The following is a 26899-nucleotide window of genomic DNA, read 5'->3' as shown; positions in this document are numbered from 1 at the left end:
GAGCTTCATCGTCGGCCACCAGTAATAGGGTTTCAAGTCCCTATACATTTTTGTGCTACCAGGATGAATGGAGTACATGGTTTTGTGAGCTTCTTCCATCAGAAGATCTCTTATTCCTCCTAACTTAGGTATCCAAATCCGATCTTGGAACACCTTCAGTCCATGACTGTTTATACCGAACACCAACATTTTGCCCAAACGTTCCTCTTTTCGGTCATTCTTCTCAGAATCTTCCTCTTGAGCTTTCTTTATACTTTCCACAATGGTCGAGACAACTTCTATCCTCAACGCTCTTGGCCTTTTCCTTTCAAGATTGACTTTCCGACTGAGAGCATCAGCAACAACATTTGTTTTACCGGGGTGGTAAAGTATCTCACAGTCGTAGTCTTTAAGTAATTCTTGCCACCGTCATTGCCTCATATTCAATTCCTTCTGACTAAAGAGATATTGGAGACTCTTATGATCAGTAAAAACTTTGCACTTCGTTCCATAGAGGTAATGCCTCCATATTTTCAGAGCGAAAACTACCGCTGCCAACTCCAAATCATGAGTCGGATAGTTCTTTTCATACTCTTTTAGCTGTCAAGATGCATACGCGATCACCTTATCTCGTTGGGTCAAAACACAACCCAATCCAACACCAGACGCATCGCTATAAACAGCAAAGTCTTCAACTCCATCGGGTAGAGAAAGTATCGGTGCCTCGCATAGTTTCTTCTTTAGCTTCTCGAATGTTTCTTTATGCTTATCACTCCAAGCGTAAGTAGCTCCTTTGTGGGTCAAAGATGTTAATGGACTAGCGATCGAAGAAAATCCTTGGATAAACCTTCGGTAATATCCGGCTAATCCTAAAAAGCTTTGGATCTCTGTGGGACTTTTTGGTTGTTCCCACTTCATTACAGCTTCAATCTTTGCTGGATCAACCATTATACCTTCTTGGTTGACCACGTGACCCAAGAATTGGACTTCTTGAATCCAAAAATCACATTTGGAGAACTTAGTATACAGCTTCTCCTTCTTCAATACTTCTAACACTTCTCACAAGTGTCTGCCATGCTCTTCTTGGCTTTTCAAATAAATCAGAATGTCATCTATGAACACTATCACATATTTATCTAGGAACGGATTACAAACCCTGTTCATTAAATCCATGAATGTTTTTGGAGCATTGGTTAGTCCAAACGACATAACCAAAAACTCGTAGTGTCCATATCGTGTTCTAAATGCAGTCTTCTCTATATCCTGCTCTCTTACTTTCAGCTGATGATATCCTGACCTCAGGTCGATCTTTGAAAAATATCTTGAACCTTGTAGTTGATCGAACAGGTCATCAATCCTCGACAACGGATATCTATTATTTATTGTTGCCTTGTTCAGCTCTCTGTAGTCGATGCACATTCTCATACTTCCATCTTTCTTCTTCACGAATAACACCGGAGCTCCCCAGGGCGATGAACTAGGTCTAATGAAACCTTTGTCCAATAACTCCTGAAGTTGCATCATCAGCTCCTTCATCTCCGTCGGTGCTAATCGATAATGTGCTTTTGTTATAGGCGTCGTTCCGGGCAACAAGTTGATACGAAATTCTACTTGCCGATCGGGCGGTAATCCAGGAAGATCTTCGGGAAATACTTCCGGATAATCACATACGACAGGAATATTCTGCATCACATTCTTTTCCTTCTTAGCATCCATCACGAATGCTAAATATGATGTACACCCCTTGGTCAAACACTTTCTGGCTTTCATTAGAGAAATGATTCCAGAATGTACTCTGCGTTTGTCTCCATACACCATAAATGATTCCTTCCCACGCGGTTTCACTTTCACTATTTTCTTTTTGCATAAAATTTCGGCATCATTGGTGCTAAGCCAATCCGTTCTCAAAACGATGTCGAAACCGTTAAGTTCTATAGGCAATAATTCCTCGTGGACTTATTCCCATTCAAGTCAATTAAGATGTTTTTCATACGATGGCTAACAGGTACAGACTTGCCACTAGCAACTTTGACTAATAAAGCATTATCTAGTCTATCGACAGGCAAAGCTAGTTTTCTACCAAATTCATGCGATATAAAGGAGTAATTGGCTTCAGAATCAAATAAAATTTGGGCAGGCAATTCATTTACGAGAAAGGTAGCTAAAGCGACATCAGCTTCATCTTTGGCAGCTTCCAGTGTCATCTGGAATGCTCTCGCCTTCGGCTTTGGCGGAATGTTGGGTTTTGCTGCCTCCTTCTTCTTTGGACAATCTCTCGAGATGTGCCCTTCCTCACCATAACCATAACAAACATTCTTGGTGAGGGTGCATTCGTTGGTATAATGCCCTGGCTTTCCACATTTGAAGCATGTGGTTTCCCCGCCGCACTTCCCATGATGCTTCTTCTTACACTTGTCGCACCATTTCGCCTCTACCTTTCCCCCACTTCCTCTCGAACCAGATTTCGAGAATTTACTTTTCTTGCTGGACCCTGAAGATCCCTCGAATTTCCTCTTTTCACTAACCTCTGACCTTTCCAGACCTTTTTCCCTGATCTGGGTCTCAACATTTCTAGCAGCCCAGATGGCGGCTTTCAATGTGGTTGCTTGCTTAACCATTGGACCGTAGTCCGCTGGTAGTCCAAGGGCAAACTTGTTGACCTTAGAGAGTTCTGTTGGCACCAAATATGGGATAAACTTAATTTTTTCTGTGAAACTAGCAACGTATTCAGTAACGCTCAATTTCCCCTTATTCAAATTCTGAAACTCATTATTGATTTCCAGAAGGTCCTGCTCGGAGCAGTATTGCAGTTTTAGTTGTTCCGCAAAGTCTTCCCAAGACATTTTGCTTGCTTCTCCCTTGGGCATAGAGTCAGCTAACAGCTTCCACCAACTCAACACGCCAGATTTTAGCAGAGGGATCGCAAGAGCGGTCTTCTGCCTGTTGCTGCATTCGCAACTTTCAAACATTGTCTCCATTTCGGAGATCCAGTCCATAACTTATACTGGCGTCGGTCTTCCGGATAGACATGGTGGTTTGGACGCCATGAAATCCTTATACTTACACCCACGCCCATCATTTCCTCCATGCTGCTTGTTGCGTCTAACCACTGGTGGGTTGTCTTGACCAATGATCCCACTAAAGTTTTCTCTTTCAGACTGCCCTCCATTCTCCTCGGACTCTTCCACTTGAATTGACGGTTCTTCACGATTCTACCTAAGCAGATATCTTGTTTCTTCCATCTGACGATCCAATATCGTTTGAATCATCATTTGTACACCAGCCATTATTATCGGCTCAGGTGCTGCTGCTACGACAGGTATTTGCTCAATCACTGGGGGTTGATTCCTGTTTTCATCAGCATTTCCAACTCCGCTTCTTGTTCTCACCATTTTTGATTTGATCTGTACACCGAATAAGGTGAAATTAGATCCACTTTCACGATAAGATTTCAATTCATCTTTAGTACTCCAAACGATTACATGCTAGTTCTAATATCGTATACATACACTTAGAATCCTAAACACATAAACCTTCAGATCCGGTTGGCAACAAACCGTAGATCCGAACAAATAATATCATATATGGCAACATATAACATTTAGCACGTAAAAGCATTTTACGCAACTTTCTTAAAATAAACTAGTGATCGTGTCTAAAATTTAACAGACACACATCTCCCAATCTCCACTTAGCATTCTAAGTTTAAGTCTAGAGATCCTACAAATTCCTAGTTTGCTTAAACTAATGCTCTGATAACAACCGTGACATCCCCAAAATCTCAGCCAGAAAAGACCGTTTTCATTTATGCCTTTTAAACCTTTTTAGAGTAAATTCTTTTGATTTTAAAAGAGATGCGGAATTTGTTCCCCAAAACAAAACATGATGAAGTAGGTTTTTATCAAAACATTTCATAAAGAAATATGATTTCATTTCATAATCAAAAGTCGGGATGTCATAATCCGATACAGACCATAAAGCATAAACGATAACATTACAAGTCATTCAACAAATATATACATATACAAACTTGTAAACAAAACAATTCATCCATCTTATGCCCTTGCGCCACTTCCTGTAATACAAATAAACTGAGTGGGTCAGGCTTGGGAGCCTGGTGAGCATGTAGGGTTTTCAACCTACAATAAATAATTATATTTAATTCAACAATCAACAATAACCCGATTACCCATTCCCGTTATCCTCACTTTACGTCCCTAAAACAACATCTATTATAAGGGACCTAATTTAGGATTTTTCATCGGGACGGACATTACTGCAAAAGGGCTTCCTTAGCAATAATTATCCTAAAGGCAACCATGAGGGGGATAGAGTACACCGGTGAACACGTCGTTCACAACACCTACAAGTTATGAGTCTGCTAGTGTTCCACAAGACTGTCTAGAATGGTATGTGGTCGTCATCCATACTCTGCTAAATGACTAGAATAACACCAACAACACTGAAGCCTCTCATATGTTTATTACACACCAATTATCTACCCATGTTCTACCCAACATATTAGTAGATAAAAATATACATTTTTATACAAAGTTTAAAACATATATAACATGTTCAATCAATACATTTTTCCACATAACAGATGAGGCATACATACATAACACGTATTTCATAGAGAATAAATCAGATCTATGAGATAATAGAAAGTGAATATATAGTCACACATATAATCAACAAGGTATACACGTAACTAGGGGTGAGCAAAAACCGCACCGAAATTAAATTTAACCGTAAAAACCGCAACTGAAAAACCGCAACCGCAATTAAAACCGATGATGAGGTTTTCTGTTTTTCAAAAACCGCAAATTTGCGGTGCGGTGCGGTTATTAGTTTTCAAAAACCGCAAAAAAACCGCACCGCACCGCATATGTTATATACAATTTTTTTAATTAATTATTAATATATTAAATATTAAAAATAACATAAGTTTCATGGATGAAAGATGGATAAAATACTAGAAGACCAAAGTATTGGTGTTTTGTTATGTTTAACTTTGAAAAATGGTGAAATTCGACAATTTTAAGATATTTTTTGTAAATTACTATTGATTTGACGTTTTTAAGATATTAGTTGTTTGTAATTTAAGTTAATTGTCTTATACTTTATGGTTTTTTTATTATTACAAGTAATATGTTTGAACTCTTAAAACCGTTTGAGCTCTAAACTGTGGTTAAAAACCACACAAAATAACCGCACCAAATCCATGCGGTTAATAACCGCAACATAGAAAAAACAAAACCACACCGCAAAAATAACCGCCTAACCGCACCGCAAAAATAACCGCACCATGCGGTTTTCAAAATAGATTAACCGCATTTGCGGTTAGTGGTGAGGTTTTAGCTAATAACCGCACCGAACCGCACCGCACTCACCCCTACACGTAACACGTATTTTATATAAAATACTTCATAATAATGTGTTGGAAGAAAATGACTACACACTCACTTGATTGGAAGATGATCGGGCAGCACTACGGCTTGCAGAAGTAGTGTTTCTCCGTAGATCTGGGAGATCTTTACAAAAACCGGGTTCCTCGCGGGCAGGGCTTCGGCTTGGGAATCTCACTTCTCGGGATCCTCGGGACTTTGGATCTTGCTTCGGGGCTCGAGAATAATACCGGGGCTTTGGGGTATAAACGACACGCAAAACGAGGCAAAATCTAGAGAGAATAGGAAGAAGTTTGTAAAGGAAATTGGCTTCCTTCGTATCCCCTTTTATAGGGTCTGATCCTCGGAAGTACGCTGGGCGTACAAGGCTATGCGGGGCGTACGCCTCGGATCGTCAGCGCTTACGCCATCGGAGGTACTCGAGTGCGAAGGTCATCATGCATCGCTGTACGCTGGGCGTACAACATTACGATGGGCGTAACCCGGATAAGTCCGGTGACTCCTCTTCGGATAATATCGAAAGTTTGAATTTAAATTTATATTTTAAATATTTAATAAACTTCAAAAATTCATATCTTCATCATACGAACTCCGTTTTCGACGTTCTTTATATCCACGCGTAGGTGAGACTACGCTCTACAACTTTCGTTTAGACTTCGTCAGCTAATTTTGAATTTATTTTTATTATTTATTTTTAATAGGCTGGGACAGGAAAACTTCGTTATAAATTTATAAGTTCTTCGTCCGACGTTTGTTCTCGCCTAATTTTTTATCCTTTCGAGTATTCGGGCTGCATACTGCCAAGTCGAAACTTCAGAAAATCATAACTTCCTCATACAAAGTCAGATTTGGGCGTTCTATATGTATTTGGAAACCTCGTTTCGGCCACTACAACTTCGTGCATCAATATCGAGTTTATTTTACACTTAAAAAAATACACATAAATCACATAATTCACAAATAATACATTTTTATTATTTCAAATTAGGTTACAAAGGTTAACCTAGACTATTACATTGCTAAAAAAATAGCAAGCCCAGAAACACGGACGTTACATTGAAACTGAAACCATTCAATCATGGTTTACGGCCAACCTAAACCATGATATCTTGAAACTTAAATTGTACAATTCAAACATGTGCACCTCTTAATTGCGTTAGCATTGTTCTATAGAATACGTCACCTTCATGGCATCTCACTATTCGTATATAGTTTCTTAGATACTTCAATCCCTTGATTTAAAAAATCCAAATATATAGGGCAAAAAATTATTAGAGGTGTGAACATAACCATTTTCTAGAAGAAAAGAAAAGGTGAGAATGTGAGATGCTCCACCTAAAGTAATCAAAAATGAATCCGGACATATTCATGGGCATAATCTCTTTTGAAAAAGAAAGATGTATATGTAATAATCCAAAAGAGAAAGGGTCTATCTATAAATTCATGCTTCTTGAGCCTCGATCACCATGCTTCCCAATACGCTATAACTACTCGCTTACTAAACTCCACTTGCATGCTTAAACTTAATTGCTCCCTTTTCTATCGTATCCGATCACCTGGAAATCGTTGTCGAAGAAACAAAATGGCGGAAAAGAGTAAGATTTTGATCATCGGAGGAACTGGTTACATCGGGAAATTCATCGTCGAGGCCAGTGCCAAGTCCGGCCATCCTACTTTCCTTCTCGTCAGGGAATCCACGCTCTCCAACCCTGCCAAATCCTCCCTGGTCGAATCGTTTAAGAAATCCGGCGTTACTTTCATCACTGTCAGTAATAATTGTTCTTCTTTAACTAACTAGAATTTTTCCAATTGTAGGTTTGTAAAATGATCGAATTGATGTTTTTAGAGAAATTCCTGATAATTGTGTATACTTTTGGCAGGGAGACTTGTATGATCACGCGAGTTTGGTGAAGGCGATAAAACAGGTAGATGTGGTGATCTCCACGGTAGGTCACACACAACTCGGTGATCAAGTTAAAATCATTGCCGCCATTAAAGAAGCTGGTAACGTGAAGGTAATTCAAAATCTCTAGACGAAATCAATTTCTGCAGCCTGTAGGTCGTTCTTATTGTTCGTTTCAATCGATTGTAGTACAGATCTACTTCGTCTGTAGATAATTTCAGTCTTTTCAAGTTTGATTATCGAATTATTTTGGTTGAATTTACTCTCAAATGTCATTCACACCATGAAAAGGCATATATGTTTTCGTTTGGAAATTTGGGGATTCAAATCCATTAAAAAGTTCACCGGGGATAAATGTTGCGACGATTTCTTAACTTCTTCCATTGTTCCTGTATTACAAAGAAATTTTACCCATCGGAGTTCGGAAACGATGTGGATCGTACAAACGCCGTGGAGCCAGCCAAATCAGCTTTTGCAAACAAGGCGCAGATCCGCCGCGCCATTGAATCCGAAGGAATCCCGCATACCTACGTCTCTTCCAATTGTTTTGCTGGCTATTTCCTCCCAACATTAGCACAGCCAGCAGCCACCGCGCCACCAAGGGATAAAGTCGTCATCTTAGGAGACGGAAATGCAAAAGGTAAATTAAACCAATTTCTTTCTTTCTCTTCAAAGCTACTTTCTAATAATCTGTGTATATCGCAGTGGTTTTCAATGAGGAACATGACATTGGAACTTACACCATTAAATCCGTCGATGACCCAAGAACTCTGAACAAAATCGTTTACATCAAGCCTCCTGGTAATATTTACTCATTTAACGAGCTGGTGTCGTTGTGGGAGAAGAAGATCGGGAAAAAGTTGGAGAGGGTTTATCTTTCCGATGAACAAGTTTTGAAGAACATACAAGGTACTGTAACTCTGTAACTCTGTTTTATGTTCATTACCTGAAACTCCTTCTTCATCATCATCTCCAAATCCCGATGACTCATTTGTTCATTATTCTGCAGAATCTCCAGTTCCGTTGAACGTGGTATTGTCGATCTCTCACTCGATCTTTGTGAAGGGCGATCAAACAAACTTTGAGATCAAACCATCATTTGGGGTTGAAGCTTCTGAACTTTATCCTGATGTTAAGTACACTACAGTTGATGAATTTCTCAGCCGTTTCGTCTGAAATGTCAAGCGGCGGTGGTTTCCGGTGACTGATGGGTGGAGCTATTATAAAAAGTATGGTTATTTCGATCAATAGATGGATATATTTCGTGTTTGGGTGTTTTCTATATTTGAACTTTTTATTTGCCAAATATTGAAAGAATAATAAGCATTAACAAAACTTTTCCAGAGTTCTTGCCATTAAAGGGAGTATATTATCATTATGGTATTGTTGCTATGGTCCTAAAAAACGCACTATGCTTAATTTCGAAAAAAAAAACTTTATAAAGTATTATGTTATTTTTTGTTCATATTGATACGTTATCGATGGGTCTTTGAATTAGCGGTGAAAAAGTGATTTTCTTTCTTAAAATATAAGGATAATGTCTTAAAAATATATTAATTTTTGTTTTGTACTTTTGTGTAAAAAATATGTATTAAAAAAAAAGAGAAATTGAGTTATCTATCCATAATGAAAAAAATGGTTTTTCTAATAAAAAAATATATTTTGGGTTGATATTTCAAGAATAAATCTGATAAAAATTTCAGAATAATTTTTTTTAATTAAAATCTAGCAATAGGTTAAACAAACATATTAATAGGAAATATATATGGTGGTATTGCTTAAAATCAAACATTTGATTGAAAAATATGATCTTAAACATTCTAAAATTGACATTTCAGATAGAAGTAGAGACTTGTTTAAAAACAAATTGTAAAAATAAAATAAAATAAGAACTAAAACTCATATTTATTATTAAAAAACTCAAAATAAATATATTATCTATATCTTTTTCACTAAATAAACTCATTTGTATTTAATAAAAAACACAATAATGATAATTTATATATAACTTTTGGGTTTATTTTTTTATTTTTTAATAAATATCATAATTATATATCATCTTCAACATATTTTTATAACTATTGTAATTCTTATAACGTTCTTTGCAACTATTTAACCATGTTATCATTTAAGGTACAAATTCTTAAACTTAATTTGATAGCATGTGACCACTGTTAAATACTTGCAAAGAATGTTATAATCTATTGTTATTCTTTACACTTAAGTCATTTGTTTTACAATCAAGACATGAAAATTCAAAAATAAGGTAGCATGTGATCAACATTGCTAAATACTAGCTACACTAGTTAGATAAAAATACATGCTAAAAATGATATATAGTAGTGAGTTTAGTTATGATATTTATTAAAGAAATCATAAAACAATCCAAAAATGATATATAAATTATCATTATTGTAGCTTTTAATAAAAAATGAGTTTTTTTTTTAAAAAAAAAAAATTAATTTAAATTTTTATTACTGAAAATGATGCAGATGACATCTTTATTTTGAGTTTTTTAATAAATAAATATGAGTTTTCTTGATATAAAAAAATTCAAAAAAAGTCCTTAAGCTTTAACCTTGTTAACGAAAAAGCCATTTATAGTTGTTTATTTTAAGAAAAATCCTTTAAATTTTCAAAAAAGCCCTCGAAACTTGCATTAGCCGGGAACAATGATTTTTTTTACAAGTGTTCACTGGTTTTCTAAACTTAATTGGAAAATAAATAAATAAAATCAGGGATGAATTTTTTGTTAATAAAGCCAAACTTTCAGGGATTGTCTTTTTCTTCAGATTTTCCATTTCCGAAATGAAATAAGAAATCTGCAAGTGTAGTTTATATATCAACTGCATTTTATATGTAAAGAGAAATTAAATAAGAAACTACTTTTACTTCTATGAATAACTTCAACGGACCACAAAGTAGCAAAACAAACATCAACAAGAGCAAACAAAGCTATAAAGTTGGCAAGACCCAATTAAGGGTGAAGATACGAACTTCAATAAATAGATCATGATCAAACCAACTTATGACTGAGTGGTCTAGGTTTGGTCTAGACCAACGATCTTGGAATGATTTGCAATTTCAAACTTTATTCGGTTTAGGGTGAGTTTCAGATTGATCTTAATTTGGTGTTTAAAAAACCGGTTTTGAGTCAGTCCTAATGGTCATTTTTTCCCAGTAAATACTCCATGGTTTCTAATCGTTCTTTCTTTTTTGTATTATTCTATGATATTAGTTTTCGATATAGATTTACACATTCTTTTCGGTATTCATGTTAACAAACTATTGATGATTTTAAACTTTAATATTTTGGGGCGATCCGTTTATCGCAAAGACTGCTTCGGTCTATACCGAAAAACTCAGGGGGACCTACATTGGGGGTAGCTGCTCCCATAATAAAAAAAACTAAAAAAGTTTTTACGAAAATAATATATTCTGACCACTTTAAAATAAAATATTATGACTCTTCAAAAATATTTCGCCCCTACAAAAGATTAATCTTTTTGCTACCTCTTTGAAAATTTTCTAGCTTAACCCTATGAAACCTAACTAAAAAAAATTGTATCGCCCTTGACCAGGGGCAAAACATGAGTACTAAGATCGAAGATGGCTGAAACTAATACCTCAAAGCGTAAATGTATAAACAAGTTTATTATTATTTAAAGTTGTCAATAAGAAACTCAATTTGAAATATTATTACATTTCTTATCAATCTTTTGTATTATTTACTTGAATTGTTTTACAAAATTTATAATTATACTCTAACGACAATTAACAAATTACAAAACTAACTAATAACTAGTAAATATAAAAGAAAAAATTAACATTTAACATATACATTCATAACAAACAAAATAAACTCTACTTTTTTAAATTTTCCGTGTTCACAAATATGTTCTTGATTTAATAAAAACTCATAAATTAATAAATAACAAATAACAATAAATAAATATATTGCAGTCTTTAGCTTTACAGTGAGAGGTTTTTCAATTACTTTTTTACATCTTTTTCACATTCCAACGTTTTTTATCTAATCACATTCTTTTAAAGAGAAACAAAAAGAAAAAGATAGAGAAAAAGAATAGGGTGAGAAAGAGAAAAAACTTTACCAATTTGGAGCACAAAGTTCAGCAAAGAGATGATAGAAGGAATGACGAGCACTCCAGCGGTGGTGACGATGTTCACTGCTGAGAACTCCGGAAGATTTGAGGAGTCGCACATTTTTCGGTGAGTAATTTTTTCGGCCTTAGTGATAATCTCTAGTTTAGGGTATAATATTTAATGAAAGATTACATTAATAGATTGTAAATTGGAATAGTTTTTGGGTTTATATGTATAGTTTTAGTTTCCAAACGGTTAGTATCTTTTAAAATTAAGATTTGGTTTTGATTTTTTTCAGTAAATTTCTGTAATTCAGTTGGTTATCTTTTATTTTATTAGTTTCAAGATAATAAGCAAATAAGATTAATTTATATTTTTCTGAATTTACTTAATCGTATAGAGAATAAAAGAAGGGGCCATAAAGTTAAAAAAATAAAACTCATCCCACATACTGTAATAAAGGTATCCCCTGATCTAATAAATAAAACCAATTTTGTCATAGCACCCCCAAATTAATTTTTCCCGCTCAAAATACCAAAATGAATTTCCCCAAATGCCCTTCCGCCTAAGTTGATTTCAGTGTTAGACTAAAAAGTCCCACTAAATTTGAAAATCAAATCCCTTAATCTTAGACATATTAAAAATTCAAATTGTTTGATAACGAACGTGATCTCTGATATCAAGAAATCATCAAATTTAAATCAATCTCCTATTTCACTCATGTTTAGAACCTAGCATCTCATAAAATCAGGAAAGAAAATGGTTTCCAAACTTTGAATCATTCAAACCCTGGCATCTGATAAATTCAAATCAAGAAACAAAATTGTCTTTGAGTTTTAGGTTTTCCAAAGATGTTCGAATGCCAACCAACTTATTGATATAATGCAAAATTGCTCTTTGTTCGCCCTCTCTTCTAGCTGACGAGGCTTTTCTCTTTATCTCAGTTGAATTTTATTTTACGATCTGAAGCTTCAAGGGTATTGGAGAGCTTATTGTGAACCCGTTTGTTGATCGTCATCATTTCAAGTTTAGGTAAAGTTTTTTTTTTGTCTAGGGTTTGTTTGCCTTGATGAATTCTTGTTATCCATTTCTGCATTTTCGTTATTATGATTCTTTCTATGCGAATTATTGAATTGATTATTTGTTTTTAACCGAGTTTTTTCAACTTTGGTTGCATCTTTTTCATGTATTATTATTATTATTTGTTTATTTTCAGGTCTAACATATGTTGTCGTTTGCCATAAGGTAATTGTTGGTTTGTTTATTCTTTGTTCTTCGTTCTTCCATAACATGTTTGATGTATTGCATTACTGAGCTTTTTTCTTGGTTTTTATTGTTTGGATAAAGGATTTAGTAAATTCAAAATTGACTAAAGCTGATTCACGTCGTTCCCCAAAAGGTGAAACAAAGGCAAACACCTAATCTTTGGTTTTCTTGAATCAAGTGTATGAATCTTTAATTCGTTTTAATAGACATTTTCTTTATTGGATTTATGGTTTTCGTTTTTCAAGTGCAAAATGGATTTGATCATTATAATATTGACATGTATTTTGTTCTCCTGTCGAGGATAGATAAACTGGTTTTTAAAACTCCAAAAATCCTTGGAGTGAAAACCAATCGCAACTTTAAACTTGTAATTCATTAAAACTAATAATTTTTCCTTGTGACTTAAATATTTTATTGCAGGTTAAGCTGATAGAAACATCGATCAAGGGAGTTAAAGTGTAGAGTTGTTGGAATGTTTTATGTGAGGGGCTGCATAAAAACTGATATGAAGAAAAGGGGAATATATATATATATATATATATATATATATATATATATATATATATATATATATATATATATATATATATATGGATTTAAGAAACATTTCAATTTTTGAAAAATATAGCTTATTTTGGAAACGGGCTTATTCATTTTCTTTGTTTTTTTGTGTTAGGTTAATAGTAGCCCCAGGGGATGGAAACAATGGATTACAAAGGAACTAAATAAGAAAGCAAAGATAAAGAGGTATTATTACCGCATCTTGTCGTTACATACATATGGAGATAGAAACAACCCATTACTTAAGGTATGACCAACTAGCCCCCGAATATAGTGGTCTTATGTGTTATATGGCCCTATATTATTAGAAAAGGAAAATCTTGAAAAAATTTAAACCTGATTGTTCAAATTCAACGTACATGGTATTGGATTATATGGGAAAATTGGTAAGTTTTTTATTAAAATGTTAACTATGTAAGATTAAATAAAAAAATAATTGGATAAAATGTGGTAATTATGTAGGATTAAGCTCAAAACTACTACGTGTTGCTAGTTGATTAAAAAATATGAGATTATACAATTTTGAGTTCACTTATTTATATCGGTCATTAAATGTTGAATTCTTACAAGATTTTCTGGTTATATGATCTACTCTGTCATGCATTGATTAGTTTTTTTTCTCTTTTGATTGATAACAACTTTATGAGAAATTTCATGGTAAGGCCAAAATGCAAGATCGTTCATTAGGTACTGTGAATTTGAACAAGATCGTTCCTTCAAGGGTTTGATTTTATTAAAAGAATTTGGTATTGATTTTGTTATTTGCAGGTTTATTTCTCAGATGTTTGATTTTGAAAATTACAGTTTTTATACATGATCGGCTATTGATTGGATGGCAAGTTAATCAACTGCTCATAATCTGGGTTTTATAAATTTGTTGTTATTTGTGGGTTTATATTTCCTGTTCTTGATCTAGATATTCCGTGTATGTGACTGTAGATGTTTGCATTGAAATTCAAACATAATGGTTCGATTCGAATGTTTGTGGGTAATGAGTTTATTCGACATCACATTTAGAATATTCTTAAAATTTAAATTTAATTACACTTAGTGTAACTTTCCAACTATTTAAACTCTTTCATTTAATAGTAAATATTTAGATAAAATTTTATAATTGTTAAAAAGGAAACGGTGTGGTACTCTCATAGTTACACAAATACAAAATAAAGATAATGTACGTTATAAGAATGGACAATTTAGAAAAAAAATATTATGTTAATCGATGGTCGCGTCTAATACGTTTATAAAAGGTTGTTTCGTAAATATTGGTTAGTTTAAAACACATTGTAAAATTAGTTTAAACTAATAATTATATAATTACGGATAAAACATCTAAGTCTCTAAGAAACAATTGTTGCAAATGTATTATTAATTATAACGTCTATTAACTTTCGAAGTTGTTTTATGTTGTCCCGTGTAGTATATGAGTTATAACCTAGTTAACTTTCGAAGTTGTTTTATGTTGTCCTTTGACTAATACAGATTTTGTTCGCTTATCGCCAATTTCTCCATTTTAGTGGCATTTAGTATATAATATTAATCGAGAAGATGGAAAACTTTGAGATGGAAACCACGAAAACTCCAACCATGATATACGTTGAAGTGGACATAATCATTAAAAACATCAAGTGGTAAAATATGAATGACTTGAATCAAATAACGAGAAGTTGACACTCAATGACTAGAAAGAAAGGGCGGTGTTTAACAAATTTCCTTTAGATTTGCTTACTTTCGTCAACACACTAGTATTAAATTATAATCTAATGTGAACAAAAATCATGAAATTAAGATGTTATTGAAATACCCTAACACGTAGAAGATTTTGGACCCTTTCCCTGGGCCCACTTATCGACTATAAGTATAATTCATTAGTGAAATATAAAAATGGATCAAATGTCCAAAATAGTTTTGTTTTGTCTCAATTTTAAAACACTACCATCTAACCCTAATGTATATATAGTCGACAGCCACCAGGTCATCTTCATCAATCCCCATGTCCTCTTCATCCCTACTCTGTGATCGGCAATCACTTTCGGGTACACTCCTCTCATCTAGATCTTCTCTCGACTCTCATCTCTGTGTGATCGTCTATTACTTTAAGCTTGATTAAACCATAAACGATATAATTTTATTTGATGAACTTGATTCCCGACTTGAAACAAAGTCGTTTATTCTCTAAATGTTGTTAATACAGAAACAAAGAACAAATCTCTGTGTCATTGGATATTGGATTTTGATCAGAATTTTATATAGTCAAGTTTCATAAATCATGTTAATTTGTTGTTATGATTAAAAATTATGTTGGATTTGAGTTGTTAATCAAACATAATATTTGGCTATTTGAAGGAATGTTTAGGGTAAAGCAAACTGTTGGTAGCGTTCTCTGTTGCACATGCGGCATTCCAATGGCCCCAAATGCTGCCAATATGTGCGCCACGTGTCTTCGTTCTCAAGAAGACATAACAGCAGGTTTACAGAAGCAAGTCACCATTATTCATTGCCCTGAATGTGATCGTTCCTTACAGCCACCAAGAACATGGGTTAAAACCCAGTTAGAATCCAAAGAGCTGTTAACTTTCTGTCTTAAAAGATTAAACAATCTGAATGAAGTAAGATTAATTCACGCCGAATTCATCTGGACTGAACCTCACTCCAAGAGAATCAAAGTCAAACTAACAGCTCAAAAAGAAGTTCAAAACGGTGTCGTTCTCGAACAAGCTTATATAGTACATTATTTTATTCAAGATCAAATGTGCGAGTCTTGTACACGAGTCAAAGCCAACCCAGATCAGTGGGTCGCCGTCGTCCAACTCCGGCAACATGTTGCTCACCGGAGAACTTTCTTATACTTAGAACAACTTGTTCTCAAACACGATGCTGCTCATAAAGCCATCAGAATCAAAGAAATGAATCGAGGGATTGATTTCTTTTTCGCAAATCGTAGTCACGCAGTTAAATTTGAGGAGTTTGTTCGGAAAGTTGTCCCGATTAGAAGACGAGATGACAAACAACTCGTATCCCATGATACGAAAAGCAACAACTACAATTACAAATACACTTTTTCAATCGAAATTTGTCCTATTTGTCGTGAAGATCTTGTTTGCCTCCCTCTAATTCCAAAAATCGCCCAAATTGGTCCCCTTGTTATCTGTACTAAAATCAGCACTGGTATCACGTTCTTAGATCCATTGACTAGCTGCCACTGTGTTCTTGAGGCCGATGAGTATTGGAGAACACCTTTTACTTCACTTCTTTCCTCTAAACAGCTCGTGGAATATGTAGTCTTGAATGTTAACCCGATTGAGATTAAAGTCAATGGTTTGAATTTCGAAATGGCTGATGTACATGTGGCGCGTGTATCTGATTTTGGGAAGAATGATACGATTTTCTTCATAAGGACTCATCTAGTGAACGTTTTAAAGCCTGGGGATTATGCGCTTGGGTATGACTTGCATGCTGCTAACATTAACGATGTAGAATTCGACAATTATAAAGGTGTGGTTCCGGAGGTTATTTTGGTAAAAAAGAGTTACGAAGAAAAGAGGAAGAAGAAGTGGGGGAAGTCGCGTTCATGGAAGCTTAAAATGCTAAATATGGAGGTTGATGGAGGTGAAAAGATGAATGATGAATATGAAGAGTTTTGTAGGGATCTTGAAGAGAACCCAGATTTGAGATTTGATATATCACTTTACAGAAATGAAGATTATCAGCCTTCGGAAATGGCGGATGATGAGGATGAATTTTCTGTGCCATTGGAAGAACTGCTTGCTGATGTAAAATTGAGCGATGAAGATGAGGAAATGAGGGAATGATTCCAATTCAAGGCAAATGTTTTGGTCAGTTTTTATTTAAGTTCTTGTTTTTTATGTTGGTTTATTTTGTATTGTGAAAGTTACAAAGATTAGATGTCATATTTTGAGTTTCAATCTGCATCTATTCGAGAGTTCTATAAGAATTTCATTATGATTACTAGTTTTGATGATATAATTTAATTTTATATATTCGCTGCTGATGTAACTTTTATTCATCAGTAACATCTTTCTATGGGTCTTAATTACATACGCCTCGTCATAAATTACATAATTGATATATGTGATATAGCGAAAATCACAACTTTGGGCAAGCTTTAGCTTTTTTATAACTTGTCTATCCGTTTTGAGTTTCATACATGATTTATCTTTATGACTAATTCCGTTAAAAATAAGTCTACAAAACCTTAATTATGCTTTCTAACGGAGTTAATGATAAATACCATTCTTACAAGAAAATGAAACCACATGGACAAGGCATGCAATAAAAAGCAAAGTTTAATCTTGTAATTTCCGCTTTACCATAAAAACAATTTGTGAAATTCACTCTTATTAGTAAATATCATCTCATCTTTTGTTATTAGATATAATGCTAAATGCAATGTATTCAGATATAATTAAATGCTAAATGCAATAAATAGCAATGTATTCGGTGTTTTTACTGTAGCCACATACTTTCATTTTTATATTACGACCTTGTACTTTCACTTTATTTCTTATTAGAGAAATATATTTCGATACATCATTGAGATCATTTCTTAATATTTCTAACATCCAGTTCATTAGAAAAGTGTAATGGGCTTGGGTGGAAAGTGAAATACAGCAGCTGTTTAAAAAATATAACTTAATTTTTTGATTTTGTGATAGGCTAAATGCAAATAATAGCGATGTGTTTTTCTTTTTTACTGCAAGTGACTATCGACATTAACCCATTATTAAATAACGATTGTCACTATAAATTTTCATACTACAAACTGATTACATGGTATTACCAACTCTTTTACTTAAATAATTACTTTCAAAATTATTAAAAAACTAAAGTGGTTTAAATTGATTACATGGTATTACCAACTCTTTTACTTTCAAAATTATTAAAATAATAAAGTGGTTTAAACGCATTAGTAGAGTGTTGTAGTCTTTCACCCTAGCTAGCGACCAGTTATAAATTTCACACTTCCTGCTGCTAGCTAGAGCCACCGTCGTTACTAGCTAGACTCCTGTCTCCCATTTTCCAGTCATTGTAGAAAGAAATATGGGGGAGAAGAGTAAGATCTTGGTCATCGGAGGAACTGGTTACATCGGAAAATTCATCGTCGAGACCAGTGCCAAGTCTGGCCACCCTACTTTCCTCCTCATCAGGGGATCCACGCTCTTAAATCCATCCAAATCCTCCATGCTCGACTCATTTAAGAAATCCGGCGTTACTTTCATCACTGTCAGTAATAATCCTTCGTTTTCATATTTTAATTAAAGTATTATAATTTATAAATCTGTAACATGATTGAATTGAAGCAATTTTAAGTGAAATTACTCATAATATTTCGTTTATATGCAGGGAGATTTGTATGACCATGATAGCCTGGTGAGGGCAGTAAAGCAGATAGATGTAGTGATCTCGACAGTCGGGCCCGCGCAATTTGGTGATCAAGTTAACATCATTGCCGCCATCAAAGCAGCTGGCAATGTCAAGGTATTAAAAATTACAAATATAATGCGTTTGAATCGGATTGATCTTTTGAAGTTGATAACGATCAAACTTTTTCTCTTGACGTATTTCAATGTGATGAAGAAATTCTACCCATCGGAGTTCGGAAATGATGTGGATCGTACTCATGCAGTGGGTCCGGCTAAAACAGCTTTCGCAACTAAGGCTCAAATTCGTCGTGCCATTGAAGCCGAAGGAATCCCTTATACGTACATAGTTAACAATTGCTTTGATGGTTACTTTCTTCCGAGTTTAGCACAGCCTGAAGCCACCGCTCCTCCGTTGGATAAGGTGGTTATCTTCGGCGATGGTGATACAAAAGGTAAACAGTAAAAACAATTGTTTTTCATATACAAAAGGTATCCATTATGGGTTACATATATAATCATCTACGTAATTCACAGCTGTTTTCAATGAGGAACATGACATTGCAACCTACACCATTCAGACTATTGATGACCCAAGGACTCTAAACAAAATCGTTTACATCAAGCCTTCGTGTAACGTTTACTCATTCCATGACTTGGTGTCGTTATGGGAGAAAAAGATCGGAAAAACCTTGGAGAGGGTCTATCTGTGTGAAAGCCAAGTTTTGAAGAACTTAGAGGGTATGTGTTGTAAGTTTGTTCAATACGAAAACTGTAAAACATCCTTTTTCATCAATATGTATGTTGGAGTTTCTCTCTATACATATGTTGATTAATTTCTCTCTCTTTCCAATAGATATTTTTGAAAGAAAATGAAGGACTAAGATAAACAATTTGTTGGTTATTCTGCAGAATCTCCTGCCCCACTAAAAAAGAATTTGTCGATTTGGCACTCCGTCTTTGTTAAAGGAGATCAAACAAACTTTGAGATTGAACCATCAGTAGGGGTCGAAGCCTCAACACTTTATCCAGATGTTAAATACGTTACAGTTGACGAATATCTAAGCCGTTTTGTTTGATACATTATCGTTAGAACATATTACATAATATCATCAGGTGTGATTATAGTGATCGAGCTTAAGACGATGTGTTTTGTGAGTGATTTTACTTTGTAGACCTTTTGTTTTTTGTTTTGTTCATAATAAACAAAGACTTTGAGGGCTTTTGAGCCATCGAATGAAATATGTGGTGTTATTGGTATGAATATTACAATCATTTTTCATATATTGTTTATTTTAAATACAAGGTTGAAGAGATATTTTTTACTTATTAAAATTGTTCAATTACAATGTCTACATTGTGTTTTTTTTAGTTTTTTTTTATGATTAAAAGAGATAACTAGAGTTTATAAATTTTAATAAGGTTTAGTTTTAAGGAAAGGGATAATGATTTAGAAGGTTAATAACGTTTTCCGTTTGTCCATATTAGGTCTCTAACATATTGTTTGTGTGTATTACACTATTAAGGTTGTTATAACCGTTTACAAATAATCTCTTTACCGATTTCTTCCTATTAAAAGGACTATTTGTAAACGGTTAGAATAACCTTAATGGTGTAATACGCACAAAAAACACGTAGGGACCTAAAATAGACAAACATGAAACGTTATTATCATCCTAAGATTTTTCGTATTTATTATTTTGAATATATATTTTTAAGATTTTTAGTATTTATTTTTATATGTGTCTTTCATATAAAGTTGTTGAAGTTAAAAAGAATAAAAAGTAGAAAGGTTTGGATTAGATTTTGTAACCACATCATTCAGTTAACCTCTAGCAAAACAAAATCTCTAGCAAGGAGCTAGAGAGAAGAACAAATTAAGGTCGGATTAGATTTTGTAACCACATCATCCAATTAACCTGAGCCTTAGAATTCTGAAACGAAAACCAACGAAAAGAAAGATCCACAATAGAATCAAAGAGCCTATCTTTTGTAGGTTTATTGCTACTAAAAAGTAAAGAATTACGAAACGTCCAAAGCACTCATATGACCACCATGAACACCGACTCAACAATCGGACGTTCCATATGAACTGTCGATCTAGAATCCACCCAATCCACCACATCACGGATAGATGAAAGCACAGGAAGATCCAAATGAAGCCAATGCCCAACCCGACTCCAAACCTGATCAGCAACCGAAAACTACAACAACAAATGTTTCACATTTTCTTGAGAATTATGACACGCATGACACAATTAGGAATCTATCACCACCCCCCTTTCCACCAGTTTAGCTCTTACCAGAATGCGATCCAAAAGTACACACTATAAAAATGTTAATTTTAATAGGGACAAAACGGTTCCACCTAGTAGGCATACTACCCATAGGAAGCGTCATATCATTAACCAAATTCCATGTTGATTTAACAATAAAGATATCTGACGATTCAAGCTCCCAAGACCACTTATCCGACATTTCCCCTATGCGAATAGGATTTAATATCTCCACAAGATAATCAAATTGGGTCGATTCAGCCCCTCCTCTAATCCCTCGATGCCAATGAAAATTCCATCCCCCCGAATCCCATTATTCACTTACTCGAGCATCTTGATTAAAGGCCAAAACAAAGAGCCTCCCGAACCGCTCCCTAAGAGGAATATCCAAGCATCAAACATCCTTTTAGAACCTCGTTTGAGTCCTATCTCCCACCACTTTATACATGGAATTAGAAGGAATACAACTATTTTCATGGAGATGATTAATGGATCCTACAATCTTTTGCCAAACACCCCTTCCAGTTCCTATTCTCGAATCATCCGAAAAACCACCACCTTCCCCATGACAAAATTTGACAATTTTAACCCAAAGAGCTCCATTGTCATTAAGAAACCACCATTTCCATATATAAAAAAGATCAATGTTAAAAACATCCAAACTACCAACCCTAAGACCTACACGTTTCTTATTTAAAAAGTAAAAATTAACTATAGGGGTTTATAGTTTCATATGTGGATAATGACTTAGGAGGGTAATAATATTTCTCGTTTGTCTATATTAGGTCCCTAACGTATTTTTTGTGTGTATTACACCATTAAGGTTGTTATAACCGTTTAGAAATAATCTCTTTTACCGGTTTCTTCCTGTTAAAATGACTATTTGTAAACGGTTATAATAACCTTAATGGTGTAATACGGACAAAAAATATGTTAAGGACCTAAAATGGACAAACAGGAAACGTTATTGCCCTCCTAAGTCATTATTCCTGTAGGGAAATTGAATAAACTAATTCATACAAACGAGTATTTTAATAAACGTAATTATATATATATATATATATATATATATATATATATATATATAATTAGGTTCTATAGAAAACAAAAAATCATAAAAATCAAAAAAATACATAAAAAAATACTTAGAGATAACAAAACTTTTTTTTGAATTCTTTTACAAAAAAAACCGTAGCTTTTAGTATAAAATTGGTGAAATTTTAAAAAACCAATTTAAAAAAAAATTGATTTTTGATTTTTTATTTTTCAGCGATTTTATTAAAAAAGCTACGATTTTTCTAGAAAAAATTTTAAAAAAGTTTTGTGATCTCTAAGTATTTTTTTTATGTATTTTTATGATTTTTAGGGTTTTTTTATTTTCCAAATAACCCTTCCCTATATATATATATATATATATATATATATATATATATATATATATATATATATATATATATATATATATATATATAAGCTTAGATTATTGTATTCTAACTATCTATTGTCTGGATGTAGAATTGATTGTGGATCCATCATTTTATTTATTTTAAGAAAGTTGTAAATAAATTTTATTAAATTAAATATAGTGGAAAATCACCGTCTAAATTCATTATAAGGGTAGTTTAGTCAATTAATTTAAATTTAAAAAAAGAAAATTCCAAATTTTAGGGATAATTAATTCTCTTGATTTAAAAAATGTATTTTTACTAATTATATCAATTTAAAATATAACGTAAATTGTAAGCAAGACAGATTTTTATTCTGTAAGAATGATAATTATGTTATACAATTTTGTCAGAATGTTATTCTATCATAATATATATAATGTTATTAATATATATTTTGATTGAATGAACTTTTAAAGAATAACAAAATTTTAGACACAAGTTCAATTTTTTCCTTGCATTCTTAAAATGATTAAAAAAAATTTACATATTATTCTACAATGATATAACACTCACCAATAACAAACAAATACAATATGTAGATTATTCATTCAGAATATAGTATTATATATATATATATATATATATATATATATATATATATATATATATATATATATATACTTTTATCATTCTGTTATAGATTATTCTACCAGAATATAACAATGAATTGTGCATTTATAGATTATTCTACCATAATATAACAATGAATTGTGCATTTTTTTGGAAGACCGGTGACCATTGACGATTGATCATCTCCATCCCACACACATTCATCCAACCTTCAGGCCATTGATCATCATGTCATTCATGCATTCTACGAGAATACCTGCCATGAAATTAAATTATGTAAGAATAAAACTATGTGAAAATGTTTTTTATATGACAAAAATAAAACAAATTTTAGTAATTCTAAGAGAACTCATACCACATGTTAGAACCAAGTAACACAAATAACCAACTCAGAATTATTTTTGTGTTCTTCAAGAATTTGAAGAACACAAAAATTTGCTCATCGGTCCGTGAATTTGTAATCCTTTCGTAATATGGATTAAAATCGACATTTGGCTGAAAGTAAGGGGACTAAACTTGTAAAACATATGTTATCTTCCCCAATTGATCAATTTATACGAACAAAAACAAACAACGACATAAATATGCGAGAGCCAGAAAATCAATTTCCACTGCAAGATCACTGAGCGTGTGCTTACAGTTTTGTTGGGTGTTTCAGGTACTTCTGGTTCTAAGGGTAAGGGCCCGACTTCATAGCGCAACGTGCACTCTCCAGTATTTCCGCATTAGTTGTTTTGGATACTCTGATCTTTTGAATAATATGATTATGTAATGGAATTGTGGCAAACTAATATGAATGAGATTTTTAATTATTAAATGAAAATTTTTATCTGAATTTTTGGGCTGTTACAATTTATTTAAACAAATACAACTATGTTCATAATTTATGTTCTCCAGTACAGCTAAACTAGTTACTTTGATCACTTATCTAAGATTTGGTCGATCTTAGCTCTGGCAATTTAATAGTCACTAAACTACTAGGTATCAAGTTCATGTAATTTAATGGTCACTAAGCTACATAAAACCTGAATTCAAGCAATCAATGCATCAAATATTAACATGTTAGGTAATGATAATCAAACACAAGCTCAAAACCAACTATTAAAATCCATAATTTGATAAACTAAACCACAGAGTTAAAGCTTCATCTAGCAAAATGAAAGAAAATAAATTCAGATACTCATGGCTGAAAACATAAACAAAATCTCCACATAAATTGACATTATTAAAGTAAACAAACCAATTTAATGAATGTGTTCTTCGATATCTTGATCTCCAAGCGAATCTCCTTCAAAAGGATGCTTTGTGCACTTTTTGGACTCCAAAATCGGTTTCTCAGAATACCTTTCCTTCAGAAACTCTCCAAAAGCCTCCTAAAGCCGTGAGAATGAAGGAATATTTATAGTTTTGGTAAATAAGTTGCTCACGTCGTAAGCATTGATGTCACGTCGTGAGCTCAGTAGTAATCCTTCTCTTCAAAGGAAATTAGATCCCGTATGTTGATCTTCTAGAACTTGATTCTCACGTTGTTCGATTTGATCCCTCACGTCGTGAGCTTGGCTTTTCAGCTGGAATTTTCTTCTTTTAATCTCCAATCCTCCAAAGTTCCAATTCTTGTAAATTTCGATTATTGTTCTTCAAGAGTGTTCTTTTTTGCTGCAAAATACAATTTAATCTAGTAAGTATCATATATCTTTGCAATTAACCAAAATATTAATCAAAATGTATTAAAATAATGCCTAAAATTGTAATGAACGTCACTTGAGGTAACAATTATTAAATTTCTTAATTAATTGTTGGGCTAAGTGTTAATAGAAGGACTAATTGAGTGGGCCTTTAGTGAGTGGGTTGAAGACTTGGGCCGCCCATAAGACGTACGTTGGGCGTAGCCTTGGGGTACATGAGGCGTAGAGAATCATTGGATGCGGGGGACGCATGCACATATGCGCAGCGTACTAAGGAGTACGTGAAGCGTACGTGAGCAGATTTCAAACCCTACTTTTTAGGGTTTAAGCCATATAAATACCACATTATGATAGAAACCCTAGCCTCCTTACCAGCCTCTCATTCTCAGAAACCCTAGATAGCCTCCCTTTCTCATTCTTGTGTGTGTTTTGGCCTTGTGAAGCTTGTTTAGAGATTAGAAGCTTAAAAGAAGGAAGGAGAAGATAATGAAGAGGAACTTGAGTATCTTGAGCTAATAGATCTAGGATAACATCAACTTTTGGGACTCATTGGAGGTATAAAGCTTTCAACTTTATTTTTGAATACTAAGATCTAGTGTAGTGTTGTTTTGGGGTCTTTTTAGTTCTAAGAATGGACCTTTCTGACTCAAGTTCATTTCTAGGCTAAAAAGTGCCACTCTCAGTGATACTCAGGTCCCATAAGCAGTAAAGTCTCGATCTTTAAGGCCCTTTTATGACCATGCATGAGTTTGGAGTCATTTCCATGAAAGTTAGTTGCTATATTCCAATTTTGGTCTCACTTGGTGGGTTGCAAGCCACCAAGTAGTTGACTTTATGGGTTAAGACACATTATTGGACTCTGATCTGTAATTTGGACTTAGTGTCTTAAGGGATTAAGCAGTTTTGAAGAAAATGGCTTAACAGTAGTACGTTAGGCGTACACGCTAGTACGTGCAATGTACAAGCCATGCAAGTTGGACGTGTAGCGTACAGAGGAGTATGCTCAACATATTCTCAGATTTTGGGCTTTGCGACATTTGGGCCTCGGTTTGGACCAATCTTTGGGCCTAGCAGATGTTGGGCCAGAATGGGCCATTAGAAGTCCGATAATGGACCAAGGACATGTTCGGGCTTAAGGGAAGGCCCATTTTAGGATTTGGGCCTAATTTAGAAAATTAGGCCATTAGTGGGCCTTTAATGGGCTATTAGTGAGTTGGAAAGATTAGAAGGAAGTGGGCCTAGGTTATGGTCCAAATTAGACCAGGGGGTAAAATGGTTATTTTACCTTTAGAAGGATTCTCAGTTTTTGACTAAGTGTTTATTATGATAATGATAGTCGGGGAGTCGTTGGAGCAGCCATCAAAGATTCCCTCACACAAGTTTTTAGCAGCCATCTTCAAAGGTGAGTTTTCCTCTAGTAGGAACGGGTCTAAGGCATCAATGTCGGCCCGTTTATGTATGTTAGCTTATACCAGACTTGGTTCCAATGTTGGGGCTATCCTGATGTAGATTATATGTTTCTGGACTTCGCTCCGATGCCGGGGCAAGCCCGATGAATGTTTGTATGCTTGATGTCTTCGTAATTCTTGCATGTGTTTGTTATGTGTTCCGGACTTCGGTCCGATGTTGGGGAAAGCTCGAGGAATGTTCATATGTTTATGTTATGTGATTATGTTATATGCTTGATGATATGTTATATGTATAGCGGACTTCGGTTCGATGCCAGGGGGGCCCGATGTAGTGGGCAAGGCCCAATGTATGTTATTATGTGATTATGTGTATGGTATGTGGTAGTTTGGAGAGACTCACTAAGCTTCAGGCTTACAGTTTTCAGTTTTGGTTTCAAGTACTTCCGCTAGTAAGGGGAAGAGCTCGGGATGACTGCATGGCACAAACTACAACTTTTAGCTTGGGAGGATTCACTCTGATATTTTAACATATGATTTTGATACATGGATAGATGATATAAGATTTTTGAGATACATGATTTATGACACTTTGATACTTGTGGTTTTATTACTATGATGTTTGATGAAATATGGTTTTCTTAAATGATTTAAAACGAAAATTTTGGACCGTATTATTGGGATGTTTCAAGTTGGTATCAGAGCCTTGGTTTGAGGGATTCGGGCATACTCTCGAGTGTGTCTGAACTCAAACTGAGGAGTTGGCATGAAAATTTTCAAAAGAAAATCATTTTTATAAAAAGAACTTTGAAAAGAGAAAAGAATTTTAAAAAGAGATTTTGCATGCAATCAACCAAGCTCAAGTAAGTACTCCCAAATTACCCATACAAGTTTATGTTATGATATGTTATG

The 26899-nt window shown here is 34.0% G+C and overlaps 2 protein-coding genes, 1 long non-coding RNA gene and 1 pseudogene across 8 annotated transcripts; all 4 read left to right on the top strand.

The window, feature by feature from the left end:
• Positions 1–6841: 6841 nt before the first annotated feature.
• On the top strand, positions 6842–8633 carry LOC145072482 (eugenol synthase 1-like). The gene is made up of 5 exons (XM_079018914.1): positions 6842–7152; positions 7268–7402; positions 7693–7930; positions 7996–8199; positions 8300–8633. Exons 1-5 carry the CDS (start codon positions 6901–6903, stop codon positions 8464–8466), a joined length of 996 nt encoding a protein of 331 aa, XP_078875040.1. The 5' UTR covers positions 6842–6900; the 3' UTR covers positions 8467–8633.
• A 2577-nt stretch (positions 8634–11210) lies between these two features.
• Positions 11211–14240, top strand: LOC145075123 (uncharacterized). 6 transcript variants are annotated; one of them, XR_013692346.1, is made up of 6 exons: positions 11232–11520; positions 12339–12426; positions 12611–12639; positions 12742–12804; positions 13081–13141; positions 13337–14240. It is a non-coding gene; the product is annotated as an uncharacterized LOC145075123 (long non-coding RNA). The 6 variants fall into 6 exon arrangements; XR_013692347.1 differs by having other exon boundaries at positions 11211–11520; positions 12611–13141; positions 13337–13468; positions 13990–14240; XR_013692345.1 differs by having other exon boundaries at positions 11217–11520; positions 12611–12839.
• A 1329-nt stretch (positions 14241–15569) lies between these two features.
• LOC145073754 (uncharacterized) lies at positions 15570–17142 on the top strand (annotated as a pseudogene).
• A 1075-nt stretch (positions 17143–18217) lies between these two features.
• LOC145073678 (phenylcoumaran benzylic ether reductase POP1-like) lies at positions 18218–19886 on the top strand. The gene is made up of 5 exons (XM_079020194.1): positions 18218–18465; positions 18586–18720; positions 18820–19057; positions 19140–19343; positions 19515–19886. Exons 1-5 carry the CDS (start codon positions 18283–18285, stop codon positions 19679–19681), a joined length of 927 nt encoding a protein of 308 aa, XP_078876320.1. The 5' UTR covers positions 18218–18282; the 3' UTR covers positions 19682–19886.
• Positions 19887–26899: the final 7013 nt, after the last annotated feature.

The sequence above is a fragment of the Lactuca serriola genome, chromosome 9 (genome assembly GCF_051521515.1).
Source record: "Lactuca serriola cultivar US96UC23 chromosome 9, Lser_US96UC23_V15, whole genome shotgun sequence".
NCBI lineage: Eukaryota > Viridiplantae > Streptophyta > Magnoliopsida > Asterales > Asteraceae > Lactuca > Lactuca serriola.
Note: the sequence above shows the minus strand (reverse complement) of the source record. Positions and strands in the feature narration are given on the sequence as shown.

What these genes read in the sequence shown, in the direction of transcription:
- LOC145072482 (XM_079018914.1), top strand. Translation starts at nt 6,901, where the DNA reads ATGCTTAAACTTAATTGCTCCCTTTTCTATCGTATCCGATCACCTGGA. An exon ending in AGGAGACGGAAATGCAAAAG is followed by an intron (nt 7,931 to 7,995) that starts GTAAATTAAACC and finishes TGTATATCGCAG; the next exon opens with TGGTTTTCAATGAGGAACAT. An exon ending in AGTTTTGAAGAACATACAAG is followed by an intron (nt 8,200 to 8,299) that starts GTACTGTAACTC and finishes ATTATTCTGCAG; the next exon opens with AATCTCCAGTTCCGTTGAAC.
- LOC145073678 (XM_079020194.1), top strand. Translation starts at nt 18,283, where the DNA reads ATGGGGGAGAAGAGTAAGATCTTGGTCATCGGAGGAACTGGTTACATC. An exon ending in AAGCAGCTGGCAATGTCAAG is followed by an intron (nt 18,721 to 18,819) that starts GTATTAAAAATT and finishes AATGTGATGAAG; the next exon opens with AAATTCTACCCATCGGAGTT. An exon ending in CGGCGATGGTGATACAAAAG is followed by an intron (nt 19,058 to 19,139) that starts GTAAACAGTAAA and finishes CGTAATTCACAG; the next exon opens with CTGTTTTCAATGAGGAACAT.